An 18,880-nucleotide genomic window follows, 5' to 3' on the forward strand; every position below is an offset into this window, starting at 1 on the left:
GTGAATTGTACATAAGGGCAAAGTTGCTTAAAATTTAAAAATATGAAATTGTTCTTTTGGTGTTGAAACTGTCAGACAAAGTTTAATAGTGAAAAAATCCGCAAAAAATACACCTAAACCACATGAAGGAGGGGTCAGAGGTGAACTGTACATAAAAGCAAAGTTGCTTAAAATTTAAAAATATGAAATTGTTCTTTTAGTGTTGAAACTGTGAAATGAAGTTTAGCAGTAATTTTTTTTTAAATCCGCAAAAAATTCACAAAAACCACATGAAGGAGGGGTCAGAGGTTAATTGTACATAAAAGCAAAGTTGCTTAAAATTTGAAATTATAAAACTGTAAAATGAAGTTTAGTAGTAATTTTTTTTAAATCCGTGAAAAATTCACAAAAATCACATGAAGGAGTGGTCAGAGGTTAATTGTACTTAAAAGCAAAGTTGCTTAAAATTTAAAAATATGAAATAAAATTGTTCTTTTGATGTTGAAACTGTAAAATGAAGTTTAGTAGTAATTGAAAAAAAATCCGCGAAAATTCCCCCAAAACTGAGTATACACAAATAAGCAAACTTTTAGTTTTTGCATAGATAGACATTTCATACTTTACAATTTTTTCTGTAAAACCAATAGTTTTCGAGTTATTGAATTTTGAACCGTTTTGGGCCATTCTGGCCCACTGTGCGCTGTACTCTAAAATTGTTTTTTTATGTCTTAATTTGTTTAACTTTTTATGGATGTTGTCATCCTTGAATTTAAAGAAACTTAAATATTAGTTTGTCTATGAGAAGAATTTATATTACACAAGAATTAAATATTAATGTAAAATATGGTGGAAGCAAGTTGCTGCATCTCTCAAATTCACAAATTGAAATCTTAAGGATTCTTGCTACCTCTCTCTTATATCTCAATATTGTTGCCGTAAAACAGCAAATTATGAACAAAATAATAAGAGGTACCTATGTGCTTTAAGACTTTAAAATGCTAAAAATGCCTTATTTTGTTATTATTAAGTAGTATGCTGTTTTTGTCTATAGCAAAATATCTCGCTAACCGATTAACCGATATGGTTCTCCTTAACAATGAAGCTTCTTATAAGTTCAGGGTAGGTTTGTAACTATTTTGGGGGAGGGTAACACCCACCTCCGAAGAGAATTCGACCCTAGAAAAAAATATCCCCAAAATTTGTATTACTTATTATCATTTAGTGCCATTAGAAGCTTCTAGGGGCGTAGCCGCTAGTTATTGATAAGAAACCAATGTACTTTTAAAATTTTACAAACTTTCTACCTAACTTTTTTTCAGTTTAATGTTGGAATAAATCATTACGATAAAAGTCTAGGTGTATACCTATTGGTGCTTGAACATAAAAAAGTTTAATTAAGCAACTTTATTCATGCTTTTTAAGTCCATGCTTTTCATTCATATAGAGTGCCTTTATTTAGGGTGGCCTAATATGTTACACCTAAAAAAATTCAAAGCCAGATATAACTTTTATGCTTTGTTACTCATTGATTTTGTCATTCTTGTTTACTAAAAAAATATATTCTGTTTTTGTTGAAACAAGGTTTGATAATTTTGTGCATTTCACTACTAACATACTACCTATGCATTAATATAAATGAGATTAGGAAAGGTGGTTTCAAATCTTTGATACTTTGTTTTGTGTGCATTTGAAGCATGATAACCTCTCCACATTCATTATACATTATACAAGCAATAAATATATATTTAAGATATTAGAGACTTATTTTTTATGATACACTGGTGATTTCTTAGACATTGCTTTTTTAAACCCCAATTGTAATTTGATTAAAGTTGTTGTGCCAACGAATGAGAGTCCGTATTTATAAAACTTTTGGGACCAATACCATTGTCATTTCCATTTCAAAAACTAAGATTAAAACCGAACAAATGGTTGGGTTAACACTTTCACAAGTTTTATCATTTTTATCAAAAGCATATACACTACTTCTCTGAAGTGAGGATCTTAAAAGTCATTCAATCATTCGTTGAGGAGGGCACTTAAAGAGATGCTATGCATTTATAAGACTAGCACTTTTATGATTTTAGTTTTTTGTATCTTTGACTTCAGAAAAGTGTTTGATTAAATGCAAATGATATTTTTTTATTACTTGGGTTTATATGCTACATCATAATTTTTTTTTGTATGTCACTGATGACAGAACGAGTAACCAATTCTAAAAAAAGTAAACACTTTGCCCCATTTTATCATATATGTCTCATATGTTTACGTGAGAACTATTCTCAATACAGCAACATTAACTTAAATGACCTTTTCTTATTGAAGTATATTAATTGAGTGTATATAAATGCATACATATAAAATACATATATCTCATTTACCAAGTGTTACTTACCCATTAACATAAAAGACCCGGTTAAGATATGAATGATGACGATAATATGATGATGGAAAGTGGAGGTGGTGGTAAGAGAAGGAAAGATTGCTGGACACAGAGTTTCTCAAAGGAGAAAAGGAAGAGTGTTTTTACGAAACCGCAGATGACTTAAAGCGGTATTTCAAAGCAATTTAATGTAGAAGCCATAGATAATATATGTGGCAAGAAACCAATGAAGAAAAAACTTACAAAATTGATGCTATGCAAGCTAGGTACTATTGACAAACCTATTACCAAAATAAATTGAATTTTTAGATGTAAATTAAATTTAGGTGGATAAGGTTCAGATTCCCACAAAGGCTTACAATCTTATATGGTGGTTGAGACGTGAATTAATTCGAAGTGTAAAGATTACTTTCAAAATATTTACCAGAGCCTATTCTGTAAGCGTATTTCTTGATTTTTTATGGTTATTTTCCATAAACACCGCGAGAGAGAAATATAAGAGAGGGTGTTAGAGTAAGAAAGGAAGGGTGCACTACACACACACACACAGCTCTCAGAGTATTCATCAGACATAGGACCAGTAAACTCTATAATATTCCAGCATACTCACACTTTCTCTCGGGGGTTTGTTATGAGTGTTTGTTTTTGTGTGTGTGTGTATGTGTGTGTGTGTGGCTTGCCCCAACCAATTTCCTGTGGCAAAGTGATATTAATCATAATACAGTTGTCGACAACTATCCCCATGCACAACGTGCTGCTAACCACCTCTCACTCATGTCAACACAAGCAGTGAAATTATGATGGATAATAACATCACAGTGACATTTTATACTAAGCTAATATTGGATTTACTCCAGTTTTAAGAAGAGAACCAACTAACCCCCCCCCCCCCCCATCTCTCTCTCTCCTTGTTTGGTATTTAAGTAAATGTTATTAGCTTTAACCCTACAAGTCTTTCTTTTCCTTATAGAACCTAACTGAATCAGAAAAAATACTTCAGATGACGTAAAATTGTAAAATATTCGTCCTTGTTTGTTGTAAGCATTTGTCAAATCTGGGATAAATTGAAGATAGTCAAGTTTAAATCTTGGAAATCTTAAATTTCAGATTCAGGGGTTCGCCTTTTGTTTTCATCAGTCGACATTTCTTTTGGAATTTATCCTTAAAACATCTTTGAAAGTGTAGCTTTTTGTAATTAGAGCCTGCACGTGGTAATCAGATGTTTAGGAGTTTTACAAATAAGATCCGTCAAGGTATATGATTGTTGCCACATAAGTTCATAGGGTCATCATTGATTTGTTCATTAGAAAACTGCGCCTTGTGGAGGGTATCAACCTTGCTATTTCCCGAATAGTGATTAAAAGGGAGAGGTAGGTTTCAGGTAAAATCCGTAAATGTGTGTGTTTTAAGGCTTAAAAATAGTAGTAGAACGATAATATTCACTAAATATGTGTATTTCTTATTGAAAAGAACTATAGACAAACTTTTTTTTTACAGTTAACATAAATTTTTATCGTTCTACTACTGTTTTTAACTTATAACACATAACCTTTGCGGATTTTACCCAAACCTACCTCTCCCTTTTTTTAAATGAATACTGATTAGAACTTATTTACTTTATTCCACTGAGAAAAGCCTTTAAAGTTTTTGAATATATATTAACCCCTGTTTTAAGTTAAAGCTTATTGTGTTTCCAACCTTTTAACAAATTCAAAGAATTTTGAACAATAGTCTCAACTCTGAATTCTTTAGGTACTTTTCATTAAATATAAAACCTCTAAACATTTTTTATGGGCAAAGGTTATCTTCGTGTAGTTTTATCTGTCATCCATTCTTTCTTTTTGACATGGGGGAGGATTCAATTTATTCTATCTTTAAGGTAAGATTGTATTAGGAATTTGATTATTCTGTATCATATGGAGAAAGGGCTTATGACCCTCCCCCCACGATGAGAAAATTTTAAAAATTGATACCTAAGTGTTTTTTTTTAACATTTTTTAGTTTAAATTTTTAATTTTATATCAAGTAAATAATTAGGTAAATATTAATAGTGGATCAATACATATACGTCAAAGGGGGAGGGGGTTCAAGGGGTGTGTTTTTCCCACTAAAACTTTAAAACCCCTCAAAATAAAATAAAAATACATTGGATTATCCCCCCTCAAACCTTTGAAAGCAATCATTTTACTGAAGAAAACGCTTTGCCGTCCTTGGATCAATATATCAAACTGAATTACTTTCAGAAAACAAAAGCTTTCATAAATACAGATTCAAACAACTTGTATTAATATTACTGAAGTTGTAAATTGGTTTATTTTGAAGTGTAAACTATTATGTAGTTGTGAGAAGCAGTGAAAGTTCCTTCGCCCCAGCACTGGAGATGGGATACACCTTCAGGTAAACTTTGGGAAAGAGAAACTCCTAGATTTAAATTAGGTATTTAAATGAATGTTGGAAATCAATATCATCTATTTAAGATCATACAAGCAGTATATAACTCTTTAGGTAGAAATCCATAAAAGCTAAAATAAACAATGAAAGGAAACAGTGTTTAGATTTAATAGAAATACATATGTTTATCCCTCAAAACCTAGCGTACTGAATGTCTTCTTCATTTTAGGGAAGCTTTACATAAGATCTGGGATGGTTTTGGGCTATTTTTCTTATTCCTCTTCTCTTTCTCAAAAATAGAGCCTGTAGGCGTTAGAGGCACACCCGTTATTAATATTATAAAACTTTTAAAATTGTGTATTTGAAATAAGTTTATATATTGGAGTTGTGCTTTCTCAATTTTAAATCCTCTAAAATAATTTAGTTTGATTATAGAGAAATAGATCAATATTACACAAGAATAGAAAATATTAATTTCATTATTTTTGATTAAACTTACTTGAATAGTATTCCTTGTTTAATGCAAGAATCTTAACCTATCAAACATAGTGACAAACGAACATTATTGCTACTCAATGTTAAAACAGAAAAATCCTTAGTTTGGATTTATTTAAGAAGATGGGGGGGACTCATTACATTACTCCTAATCACAATATGAATCACCACAACAAACTAAAAAGTTAATGGGACAAATGTAAAATAGAAAGATGTTTAAAATAGACGTGCAAACTTTTGACAAGTAATAATATAAAATAGTGTCAAGCATCCAAGTTTATACCTCATAGTGACACTAATTTTCATGTAAAGTTTAAAATGGATAGGACGATTCTGTCTTGTCATTAGGTATGGACACACCATAATTTTAGTAAAGATTCGTTTTGAAAAATGGAATATCAAATTAAAGATTTATGTTTTATTTTCTGTGTTCCTAAAGTTGAATCCTATCCAAATCCTTTCAGGTTGAATTATAAAACTTTTTCTTTAATTTCTCTTCAGAGTACCACATTCATATTCATACAGGTCACCCTACTCCTTAACCCTTAATGGTCGGGCTCATTTCCGGATCTAATCGGTCCTATTAGAGCTAGAGGGTTAATTTTGAATCTAGAAAAATTATTTTTTCCAGAAATGTTTATCTGTAAATTTTATAACAGAAATCTCAAAACATAAATTTCGGCGGCCGCGTTTCACGTCTTCCCCTCTCCCCACCCGACTGTTAAATTATCATGTCATGTTTTCATTAAAACTAATTTTGCTTTTTTAAATTATAGTATTCTCCAGGAGGGGGAGACATTGGACTGTAAATTGCTGGTGCCTAAAGTTTTACAACAACCTTATCTAACTTAAACGTGGGCCGAAAATGTTAGGGTACTTTCATTAAATTTTTATTGGTTGGTTTAAAACTATCAGTCAAAACTTTTAACCAATATTTTTTAACTATATTATATAAGGGGTACTTTTGTTTTTAATCATTCGGGATAAACATATTTTATTGTTCATTGTCTTATCCCTGTAGATCCCTGAGTATATTCAAAATTTCTCACTGGTCATTTATATTGGGTAAAGTTTTGACTATATTAAGGTATACCATAATATATATTTGGTAGATAAGATGAATTATGCATTCCGCTTGTGTACACTTTACAATCTTATATACTTTCAGAAGTGGAACTACTCTAATCTCAATGTTGATCTACAGTGATTTTGTTTTTATTATACTAAAACTTAACCCACTTACCTCTGACGGAAATTAGTCATAAATATCTTATTTTCTTCAAGACCATATTTTTACAAATAGGTCAAAATATTGACTTTAGAGAACTTTATATTTGAGTATTTGGATGATGTATATTTTTTTCGATTTATTTTTGATAGTTGAATTTCCAATATTCAATAAATTTTGTGCAAGTCAACTCGAATTATATTTTCTGAGAAGCCTAGTTTTTTTCACACCATAATAACTTTCAACATTAAAGAAAATGACGTAAAAAAAGACAGCTAGATCATAAGCAATTAATTCTTTAAAGTTTTGAATGGTTGTTAAATTTTGAACACTCGAATATTTACTCTGTTCAAATTGCAGCACATTATTGATGATAGAAATTGAAAACGTGCATTAAAGAAAATTTATGTTAAGATATTGCATTGCCAACTAACCATCCTCTTTCAAGTTAGATACATGGTTGGACATTTATTACCGATATAGGTTTTGCCCTCCCAATACAGAGCAAACTATGCATGTATATAACTATTTTATGATATTCCTTTGCTCATAAATTAAACATATTTTGCCATTTACATATCTAAAATTAAAAGTAATTCCAAGATTCATGAATTTGCAAATTATCCTCTAAGCACCACTAAATTCTTAAATCTTATTTTAAGCGAATATATTTTGCTTTAAAACTGATGCAGCCAAAACAAGAACAAATGCAAGCAGAGCATCGTCAAGTTATTATATTTTTTTTTATAAAAATGAGACTTAAATTGATATTTTTAAACAAAAATAGTCCAGGGGGGGGGAAGTTTGTACAGTTATAGGAAATGAAAATTCGGTACCAAATTTTGCCCTGGCCGTTTGGGCTTGTTTTTAAAGTTATCAACCTAATTCTTTTTGTAAGCTCTCTTATATGATTGGATTTACCTGTAAAATTTTGAAAATTGAATTTTGGGACTTTCCCTCTAGGGGCTAGTGGGGTAAAAGACCCCCCCAAACACTAAAATTTTAAGTTATGAGCTTATTTTTAAAGATATCGAGCTGATTTTTTAGATGGAACCTTTTATTACATAGATGAGTTGATTAGCCACCCCATATTTTTTCACTTTACTTCTAGGGGCTTTTGGAGTAAAACAACCCCCCCAAATACAAAATTTATAAGTTTTGAGCTTACATGCCCCTAGAGGTAAGGTGCAAAAATGAAATATGGGATGGCTAATCAACTCATTTATAAAATAAAAGCTTCCATTTAAAAAATCAGCCTGATATCTTTAAAAATAAGCTCATAACTTAAAATATTAGTGTTTTGGGGGGGTCTTTTGCACCACTAGCCCCTAGAAGGAAAGTCCCAAAATTTAATTTTCAAAGTTTTACAAGTAGATCCAATCATGTAAGAGAGTTTACAAAAAGAATTAGGTTGATAACTATAAAAACAAGCCCAAACGGCCAGGCCAAAATTTGATACTGAATTTTCATTTCCTATAACTGTACAAACTTCCCCCCCCCCCCCCTTAATGACTTATAGATTCAAAGTTTTTTTTGAAATCTAAACTCATCTTTACTAAGATATATATGTTTTATGAATTAATATTTTATTATTTATTTGTCAAGATTACTAATCCCCAACTTACATCATTAAAGTAAAATTTATTTATAAAATGTTAAATATTTTTTTTAAGTAGGTATATTTGACAATTATTTTATTTATAAATATCAAAATCTGTTCTAATAAGTTAACCCTAGCTTTTTATCAATGTAATGAAAATTTCAGTTTTCTAACAAAGGAAGCTATAGATTTCGCAGAATTCCGTAAATGTGTGTGTTTTAATACTATAAATTATACCTAAATGATATGACAGTTGCTCATGTAAAACTGTAAAACGCCGCTGCCGCTGAAAACCGGTATATCCTGCCAATTTGTTTTTGCTTTTTCTCGCTAAATTACACATATTTGAATTTTTTAAGACAAGCTTATTATTTTCTGATAAAGTTGACCTTTTATTTGCCCTGGATAATTTAATTTTCTTGGATTTTAATATTAAAAATACCTATGTCTAAAAAAGTGTCAGGAGAAAATATATGCAAAATATTTTAGAAAAAAAAGTTTATCTCAAATGATTCAAAACGCGAAAAAAAATCGGCGGTTCAGCCGTCTTTTTTAAAGTCATAAAACACACACCATTAAGGAAATCTGTGAAAGCTACCGCTCAAAATTTTTAATATTTTTGTTAATATTCGAATACCTTATTATGCCTAGAGCCGCTTAATTTTTTTATTAGCTGAAAACTGGCTATAAGTCTATTGAAATGAAAGAGATTCGACTGAATTAGAATTAATAAGACTGCATTATGCAATATAGTGCAAAAATCCTATCACAACATTATACTGTGCATGCACATTTTCAATTGCGATAACTTGGTTGCAAGTTTGTAAATTGTGTGTTTTAGTTGTTGTTTGACCCTATTAGGTTTTTGTTTAATGAGACTAAAATGTTAACCGAATAATGCAAAATTCGCGTTATATTAATGTTTTTAAATATTAGTTTTAATATTCTTTGTTTTTATAGCATAAAACATGCATAATTTTTTCTTCCTATTTTATCTCAATTGCAAGTTATTTAATCAAAGGACTATGTTTTGACACTTATTTTGTTTAGGAGTGACATGTTCAATAAAACATGTTTTTTTTCTCAAATGATTCAAAATTGTTAGAAAAAGAAAATAAAATTCGGCGGGTAACAGTGGTTCCGCCGCCGTTTCGTCACAGCTCCTCATTGTAACTCATTTGAAATGTAAAAAATGCGCCACAACCCTAATGTTGATTTCTGTGTAGATTATATTATACTGCAGATTTTGTTTGCATAGAATTCTAAAATAAATATTATTTATGATATTAATGCTGCCAGATTTTTATACTACAATGATCATATGTATATGAAAGCATTGCTGTATTCTTATATAAAGATAACTGGTTGATTAAATAACAATATTCTATACAATGTATAATACATTGTTTTGCAAATAAAACAAAAGAAAACTTTTATTTTCTTTGATATCCTATTATGAAATTAGTCTTAAACTTAAGATCCCAATATCTAATGAACCAATTGGATTCTCTATTTTTGAGAAGCTTTACATAGGTCCCGTGATGGTTTTATGCTGTTTCTAAAACAGATTGATTAAGAGGAGAGTCAGTATCTTTCTATGCCATTGCTTAATCCTCCTGCGGGCCCTGTACATGCAATGCTCAAACCATGATGATGGGCTATCACAATGTAAACTAACCTAGATTAATAAACAAACGACAAAGTACACCTTGCCCCATTTATACTTAATTTATTTTAAATTAATAATTCAAAAAAGCTTAGGTAAACCTATGTCTGTTCTATAGGGAATGAAAAAAAGTTTGATTCTCATGGGCCCATAGACGTCCAAGCTTTTTATTTTGGGGGGGTAATTCGTTTTTTGGGGGGGTATTGTTAGAGATTTTTTATTTTGGGGGGGTATTTACCCTTAAAAATTGTTTGGAAGGAGGGGGTAAATACCCCCTCCTAAATGGCACCCCCAGGGAAGGGGTAAATTGAAATATTTTTGGGGGGTGCCGTAGGGGGGGGGGGATTAATCACCCCATTACCCCCCCCCCCCCCTTGGACGTCTATGCATGAGCCTTTCCAAAAAAAATTGAAATAAGATTATTGTGTTTTCCCTGATTATGTGAATTTGTATATTTTCAGTGATAGTGTAATATTGATAAATATTATATTTGATAGTTGATATAATATAGCTGATAAGAATGTTGTATAATATAGCAGTAATTACTCTGCAAATAAACAATTAGTGCCACAATAACCTATAGGTGTACCATCCCTGGCGCAAAATGATAGTTTAATTATAGTTTAATTTGCCTCTTTATCTTTGTATTAGTGGATTCGCCTCCTAGAAACCTCTAGGGGCATTTAAGGTCGGAGGGAGAAAAGTTGACCCCCCCCCCCCATATTTCAATTTAAGATTTTAAAAGAAGGGAGGAAGGAGATACCCTTATTAAAAATAGTTAAAACCTTCCCTGTACATGTAAGAAGCTTCACTGTATAGGAGAACTATATCGGTTTGGTTGTTAGCGGGATCCTTCGCTACAGACAAAAAAGCTTGTAACTTTATATATTAGGATTTAAAAGCCTACCAATCAATTTATGTTATATATATCGTTTTGTCAACATGAAACACTAAGCAGATGTGGTATTATGCGAATATTATGGTACACCTCACCTAACATTTATATTCTGTTGATGTAGTTTTGTACTGTATATTATTAAAAGCAAAGCTGTTCTACATTTAGGGTGTGTCCGTCCGCCCTCCCGTAACTGACATTTGTAATTGTAAATTTTGGTATGCAAGTTAGAATCGTCCTGTCTATATTATTACCTTCTATATTTGCTAATGTTCGGTTGCAATGTCCGTTTTCTCTACTTAGGTTCTATGCAGGGAGGGGAAATTGGACTTTGCATTATTATGGTTACAGAAGTTCTATAATCAGTCGATAGCTTAAAAGTTTGATTACTTTAAACTAATTTTAATCTACAGCAGGGTAATTTTGTTCATAATCATTGGGGATGTACATCAATTTATTGTCCATTGTCTTCCCCCTCAATGCCAGTTTGAGGATAATAACAGGGATGTGTATCTGCTCTGAAACTAGAAAAATATGTGGTAGGGGTAACAAAAGTGAATAAAATAAAAGAGTACCTACTAAAACATTTCTCCGTTTCTTACCCCTCCGAAGGGAAAAAATTAATCTTGTGCAGAATGATAATTCAGAAGATCTAGGAAGAACTTTGGGTCTAATATCTATTGATTATCCATCCAACATGAGACTACTTTTAGCAATAAGTTTAATATTTTTTTTATATTCAGGGGTAACTATGTATATCTAGGAGGTGGGCTGCCACGAATGCATTACCTGGACGAAGGAAATCCTAAATCAAGACATATTCTAGGAAGGCAAGGATGTAATATCTTAATTTTAAGTTATAATTAACTAGGATAATTGTGTTCATAAGTAGCCTAGCTAGAAATACGCAGCTTTCGCGTATAGTCCCTTTCGAGGCAACGCCCCTTAAGGGGCTTTTCGTCGTATTTTCACAGTAGCTTTTCCCCTATTTCGTGCCCTTGCGAGGGGCTCTAACCCTGCGGGGCAATCACCTAACCTAAAATAACCTATCAAAAGCTAATGTGAAAATACGACAAAAACGCCCCTTAAGAGGCGTTGTATTGAAAGGGACTATACCCCAGCTTTCTTATAAATTAAGAACAGAATACTTCAAGTATATGTAGAAATAAGTTACATAATCTCATATGCATGTTTTCCTGTTTCGTTTTTTTCTGTGTATGTGAGGACTTTTTGAACAGTAATGCTCTAAGTAAAGAGAAGTTACACTTTTTTTATCAATCCTTATATGAAAGTAACATAATGTCTATCTGTCTGTCTCTGTGTATCCAATCTTGTTATCTTGATCTTGTTAACCGCTGAACTATTATGGTTCTACTTTTCAAGAAAGGTTTTTAAACTATTTTGGGTTGGATCTCAACCCTTTTAAGTGAAATTATCCAAAGAAAAATTTGGCTTCCCAACAGGGTTTCGGATCCGGATCCGCAAGGATCCGCATATTTTTGAGTCCAAGGATCCGGATCCGCAAAAAAATGCGGATCCGGATCCTTGGACTCAAAAAAATGCGGAAAAAATGGAAAAATCTACCTAAATTTATATCAAATCTCAGACATTCTCTTGATGAGAGCCAATCTTTAAGGTTTAGGTTCAGGTTCAGATTAAAAGTATTTTTGACTTCAAATTAAAGAATAAATTTTTTTGAAAAATTTGGTGATTTTATTTTTATTGTCAAGGATCCGGATCCGGATCCGCACTGACCAAATTTTGAGGATCCGGATCCGGATCCGCATACAATCAATGCGGATCCGAAACCCTGCTTCCCAAGAGGCTGTGCTTAAAGTAGCATTCTTATTTGAAATATTAATAATTATGATATTGATCCTTATTCTTTGATGGTGCAGTGTTGATTCATGGAGAACCTTTTTGGTCACAGTCATGGATGAGGCTTATTCCTTTGCTTACAAATAAAGGTTTCAGGTAAATAGAACACTTTTAACATGATACTTGATTTAGCAAATCACTAAAGAATTCTTGTGTAGTAACCCTTTAATTATTAAACAGAACTAACAATACTTAGGACAATTAATATTAAGAAAATAATGGAGGATTTGGCACATAAAAAAAATAAAAACTATTTAATCTTAATCTTTTCTACCTGTTCCCTAGATTGATGTATAGTTTACACTGATTATTGAGATAAAAAGTAAAGTTTTTCTACAGAATGTTAACATAACAAGGATGACAACATCCATAAAGGCGAAGCTATGAAATCAAACTGTAAAACAAACGAACATGAACACTTGCCGAGCGTCAGAACCTAATAATCAGAATATTGACACTAGGGAATGTACTTGCTGCCAAATTGCGCGAATACAGGATTCTGTTTAAGGACATATATTATTGGAATTGATTATAAAGATGACTCGCTTTAAATACTGTAACTAGCTCTCCTAGTAATAAATAAATGTTCTAAAATTTTTATGTATGGTGATTATATCACACACAACGTTGTCGTCATTACATACGGACGTACATATCCTAATGATGTGAAAGGCATCGCTTGAGATAAGATAAGTTTACGGTGCTGATATTTTTATTTTTTGGAAAGTTAAATGTAGAATAGTACAAAGACAAAATTTACACATGAAAATTATAGAGAATGGAGATTCATTTATAAACCACTGATCTAACGTTATCCCTGACATTAACATCAAATATAAAACTATGCAGACAAGACATAGTACAAAAACATTAATTTATAGTAGACATACATTTAAATCAGTCTTCAAAGCGAATAAAATAAATAAAAGTTTTCTCATGTTTGTTTTGATAAAACTTTTACCACTAAATATTTGTTCTAAAATATGGAAATGTGCTAATTATATAAATTCTAAGTTGTTCTATATAGACTTAACTGATTTACATAACATGTAATTTAGATAATGATAGCTACACGATTATGTTGTGTTTTTTTTAGTTTGAAATAAGATTAAGAAATTATACTTCATTATCCTATCAATTTATCCATAATAAAATCGCACATACTCATAATTTTACTATTAAAATGCCTTGATACCATTAACCATGCGGGAGCCTAACCTTCCTTGCTTTAAAGTTATCAAATGCACTTATATAGAGGCTATATGGGTTTCTCAAGTATCTTTTAAAGAATAATAATGTTTAGTTAAGGCGGCATACCATACAAGGACATTATTTAGGGGAGGGCTGTAGGATTTTTACACCAGCTTATAAATGAGATATGGTATGCTGTATAGCTCTCTATAAACTCTGAACAAAATGAGAACAGAATTTATGAAAATCTGTTTGTAATCTCCAAATAATCCTCTGTGAAACATGTTTTGGAAATATTTGTGTGAATTCTTGTATTGGTTCCACGAATAAAGTGTTCTCCATAGTTTCAATAATGCACAACTTAGATTCTTTATATTTGGGAATTAACAAGTTTTTATATTCGGCTTCTATTTAGATTATAAACGAGGATGCATGACAACATCCATAAAAGCAAAGCACTAAAATCTGACGGTAGACAAAATAACTTGGCAGTGTCAGAACTTGATAAAATGATATTGATTTATAATTCCAAATAAAATTGTCAATAATTTTTTGGCAAAATTGCTTAAATATATCATACTGTTTAAGGACATACTTACATGTTTATAACATTGTACTTTATTAACCTGGAAATCAAATTTACAAAAGTTAAATAAATAGGATGAATATACCATTGAAAAAAATAGTTCTAAAATATTCAGCATATATTAATTGGACATGCAGGCTTTCTGTTAACGATAATAGAGTTGCTACGCTTACAGGAATCAGCATACGAAGTTTGAAATCGGTAAGCTGATTCTAACATGCATAAATTAACGATTATCTGTTGCGGACGTACATCCTAAACTTAATTATTGAAAAGCTTCGATTTTCAAAAAAAAAGAGAAACAGTTCAGTGCATAGACATATAAATGGGGGGGGGGGGTAAAGAGGTGATTACCCCCCACCCCAATGAAAAATGAAAATTTTGGATTTTCAATTTTTACCCCCCCCCCCCAAAAAAAAAAAATGAGCTTGGGTGTGCCGTAGCACCCCCAAAATTTTTATTTTCAGAATTTCTCCCCCCCCCCCCCCAAACAAAAAAGCTTGGACGCCCCTGGTTCAGTGTTTTTTGCTTGATTGATTCAAGGAAGCTTAGTAACAAAACTAAAAACCTTGGTATCATATGATTGTATGTCATCTTTATACCCAGTTTCTTATTCCTGATTGGCAAATAGGAAAACTACATAACTTTTCTTGATTAAGTGAAATCTAATCGTTTCCTAGTCTAGACTTTGCAATACCATGAACAGATAAACTTTTTTCCACCTCGCAAAACATACAAGATACACATTTTTGTTTATTTGTTAATATTAAAATAGATTAATAGACAGGCCATTCTCTAAATCGACGAGGGTGGGGTAATAATGAGGAGCTTTCATAAGACAGCTTGTCAAGTCATAATAATGTACTTGAACTTGGAGCTTGTGCTGGCCCTGGTGGCTATACAAAAGTGTCTCGTCATACTCCAGAAGTCTTAGGTCTAATCAAACAAACATGTTAATAGACAGAATTGAGCTCATTATGTAAGCTTTGAAAATGGATTTTGTCATTTACACCTCCGAGCCCCCCTTCCATAAACTATTCTCTGAGTTGTTATTTACAGAGCCTTATCTGCTTTGTGTTTGAGCTTTTCTGTTTTTGTAATTGAAATGTATGAAAATAGAATGTTATGTTGATATGAGAAGAACGAGGAAAAAGCCTGAACATTTAGCCATCATTGTTGTAAACAAAACTTTTAATTTGACTCCATGTTGTTACAAAAAGGTGTGTATACAGTTCCACTAATATATATTTATTTTAGTAATAATAATATTGAAAGTAGTAAGCTTTTTTGTCTGTACCGAAGGATCTCGCTAACCGCTAAACCGATATGGTTCTTCATTACAATGAAGTTTCTTATAGGCCTTGGATGGTTTTACGCTATTTTTATGCCCCTCTTTATCTCTTCGAATATAGAGCCCCTAAGTGCTAGAGGCTCAGCCACTAGTTACTTTATAACCTACAAAAATTGTCTTTCTCATGGAATTCTAAGTTCTTAAAGGAAATTTTAAATTTTCAATACTTAGCAAAAGCAAAATCCCATTGAAAATTCTGCCAAATCTCTGTTTAAATATGTCTTATGTTTAATTTTCATCAAATTAGCATAAAAAAGCTTTAGTGTGCCTAAATTTTGGTTGTTTATTGCAAAGTAAAAGTTCATAGGTTTTTCTTTTTCTTATTTTTTTTATAACGGAACTATATTTATAAATACCTTAATTTATCAGAAGCACTATGTTAATTAATAAGGTTTAAAATCATCAGATATGAATGTAATATAGTAGTATTTGCTATACTAATTAAAGATTATGATTAGTGATTTATTTCTAAGTAGGGCTCGGCACCCGCCTGTAAATCTCAGAAATCAACCATTAACAATTTTAAGTTCAGCTGGAAGTCTAAACTTGACCCAAATATGGCAATCCCTCTTTTAAAAAAGAAATTAAAAGCATTCCAATATGTTTATCGCGGCTGAAGCGTGTCTGCTGTGCGCTATTTTTAAGATTGTAAAAACTTCGATTTTTGTTGTAGTTAAAGAACAGAAATGTTGTGACATGTCCTTAGGGAAAATATGTTGACATAGTTGGGCATTGTTACAACTTATTTATACTTTCTATAATTATCTACAATAGCGGCTTTAATTAAGGAGAAGCTTTTTACCTAAAAGGATTCAATGCGAGTTTGATATGTCCAACACATAATTGCACACAATAGGAAAGAAATATTTTAGTGAACAAAATGGAATGGTTGGACAGACGCAGTCCTATACAGATGGGTTATTTGGCAAGCCACATTATATTTTACAACTCAAACTTACCCATAGTTGTAGCTATTATGACTGAGGGCCAAAGATTTAACTTAATTCTTAGCTGAAGACTTGCTCTTCTTTCTTCAACTATCTTCAATCTAGTCAAACTCTTAATTGACGGTATTCAGGCCTTAAGGGAAATATGTATCATGTTGATCTATTATGAACTATTCATGTTTGTAGTGGCTTCATTCATAGATATGATGTAGGGTTTTTTCAGGCTCCAATATTTTTATTGTTTTTTTAAAGCCATTTACCCTCTCTAAAACATTACTTTTCTCTTTGTTATTCTACATTTATTCTACGAGATATTTCTAGACATAAACATTCTTACACATACACACTACCTACTACTTTATAGAATAAAAATGTTGATTTGTTGATATATAAGGGGAAAAGATTAATTCTTGTATGTTCTAATAACAGAAATAGTATTTTCTTTGAAAACGTCACAAAAATGAATCAAGTTGTAATCTAAGAAATATAGAAATGAAAGTACATGATCTATATCAGGTTCCATTCTTTTATTTTTATAATAAAGGTCAGGATTTATTGTTTGCTCTTGGAATTTTAAAAAAATATTACAAAAATGTACTATAAACACAAATGAGGACTTAAGAGGGCGAGGGCGATATCTTGAAAACAAGAAAAGTCGTAGAAAAGCTTATGAAAGAAGGAATTAAGAGATCCTATTGAAAAATATCTACATTTTATTCTTGATTGATAAAAACCACCATTTTCATGCATTTTTTGGGACTTTATTCAATAGGTAGGTATTTAAGGTTTATTGTTTTTAATAATCGCTTAAATTTTTCTTGTGAATCCTAAATCTAGGAAGCTAATTATAAAATTTATTTTTCTGTGATGTTTCTTCACGTTTTTCTTACTTTGATTTCCTATATTCTTAATAACTTTTAAAATAATACCTATCTTTAAAATGAATTTTGTAGGGTAAATAATTTCAATATCTACAATATAATCAATGATTGAACATGGTTATAAATATATAACTAACTAGTACCTATATGTTTTGTATTCCTACTGTGTGAAGTAGAGAAGAAAGAAAGTTTGGCAGTACTATACAATAATAAAATACTTTCTTATAAAAATATACCTACAGTCTCCTTCACTATAACTTGAGGTGTCTTATTGTGTTTTTATTATACATACTTGGACTAATAGATAATTTGATAAAAACAAGTTTCTGCTCCTTCTATTTAAGCTAGTGGCTATGCCCCCCAGAGTTCTTTAGAGGTACTTGAGTTGGGGATATGGGGCAGTTGACCCTTCCCCATTTCAAAATTAGTTTTATTAAGATAATGTTAAAAAATATTTGGGAATTTATATCTTTGGGCATTTTTTCTTGGGACGTTGGTTAGTTATAAACTTTTCCTGAAATTATGAGAGACTACTTTGAAAAGGAGAACTATATTGGTTCAGCAGTTAGTAAGATCCTTTAGAATAGACATCCTGTTACTTTTATATAAGGATAAAGGATATCACAAAATAGCCTAGAACCTAATATCAGTGTATTTTGGCGTATGATCATGATTTTTGTGTAACTGTACATGTATGGAAACTTCATATATTGGACCATGGTGCTTGAGACAAAGTTTTATTGTTCTACTTAACAATACTTGTCACAAATAAAAGTCCTCACCAAACTATAACAAACATTAAACACACAAAATTATCAGCTTAATATTTACTTATTTGGACATTTCTTACAAGTAGTAAAACAACTCTTAAAGTTATTGTCTTAGTATGTCTGTAATTGATAAAGAAAGATGGATTTAAATATATGGATATAAAAAAAAACATTTGCATACCTTTTAGTATTTTGCATATTAATAATTATAGATAAAGATTTTAAATTTGTGGTTAATTTTTAAGGGATAAAGGCAGAAAGGGGCACTATTGCAGCACATTTAACAATTAAATGCTTTGGTTTTGTCAAAAGAACATAAATTAGACGTTATACATACAAAATGTAATTATGAGAGTATAATTAAAAACTACAACTTTGTAGTTGATTAGTTAACAAACATATTTTTAATCCTTATGTAACATTTAAATTTTTATAGATTTAAAAACTCCCAAGTACATAAGACTGGTCAAAATTTAAGAAGGTTTAGGGTTGGGAGACTCCTATTAAAAGGAAAAACAAACTAGGAACAAAATAGAATTTTTATAAACAATGATGGTTGTTACTGACTATTTCTTATGTTATATAATCAATATCAAATGTATATACAATAATTACTTAATAATTGAGTTACTTAGGCAT

At 31.1% G+C, this 18,880-nt stretch overlaps 1 protein-coding gene across 4 annotated transcripts in view; it reads left to right on the top strand.

Moving 5' to 3' along the window:
- Jheh3 (Juvenile hormone epoxide hydrolase 3) overlaps positions 1-18,880 on the top strand; it is a 59,885-nt gene that overhangs the window by 19,796 nt on the left and 21,209 nt on the right. For 3 of the 4 annotated variants that reach the window (XR_013881893.1, XR_013881894.1, XM_080169685.1), the window contains exons 3-5: positions 4,700-4,759; positions 11,381-11,461; positions 12,534-12,611. Coding sequence is in view for 2 of the 4 variants with exons in the window: in XM_080169685.1 (XP_080025811.1) it covers positions 4,700-4,759; positions 11,381-11,461; positions 12,534-12,611 (219 nt within the window). In the remaining 2 variants the exon portion in view is untranslated. Of the gene's footprint in view, positions 1-4,699; positions 4,760-11,380; positions 11,468-12,533; positions 12,612-18,880 lie in introns of those variants that run through there. The other variant, XM_080169686.1, reaches the window with a different exon arrangement.

This window comes from Acartia tonsa, chromosome 8 (genome assembly GCF_053477335.1).
Source record: "Acartia tonsa isolate MP-2025a chromosome 8, ASM5347733v1, whole genome shotgun sequence".
In the NCBI taxonomy this organism is placed as follows: domain Eukaryota; kingdom Metazoa; phylum Arthropoda; class Copepoda; order Calanoida; family Acartiidae; genus Acartia; species Acartia tonsa.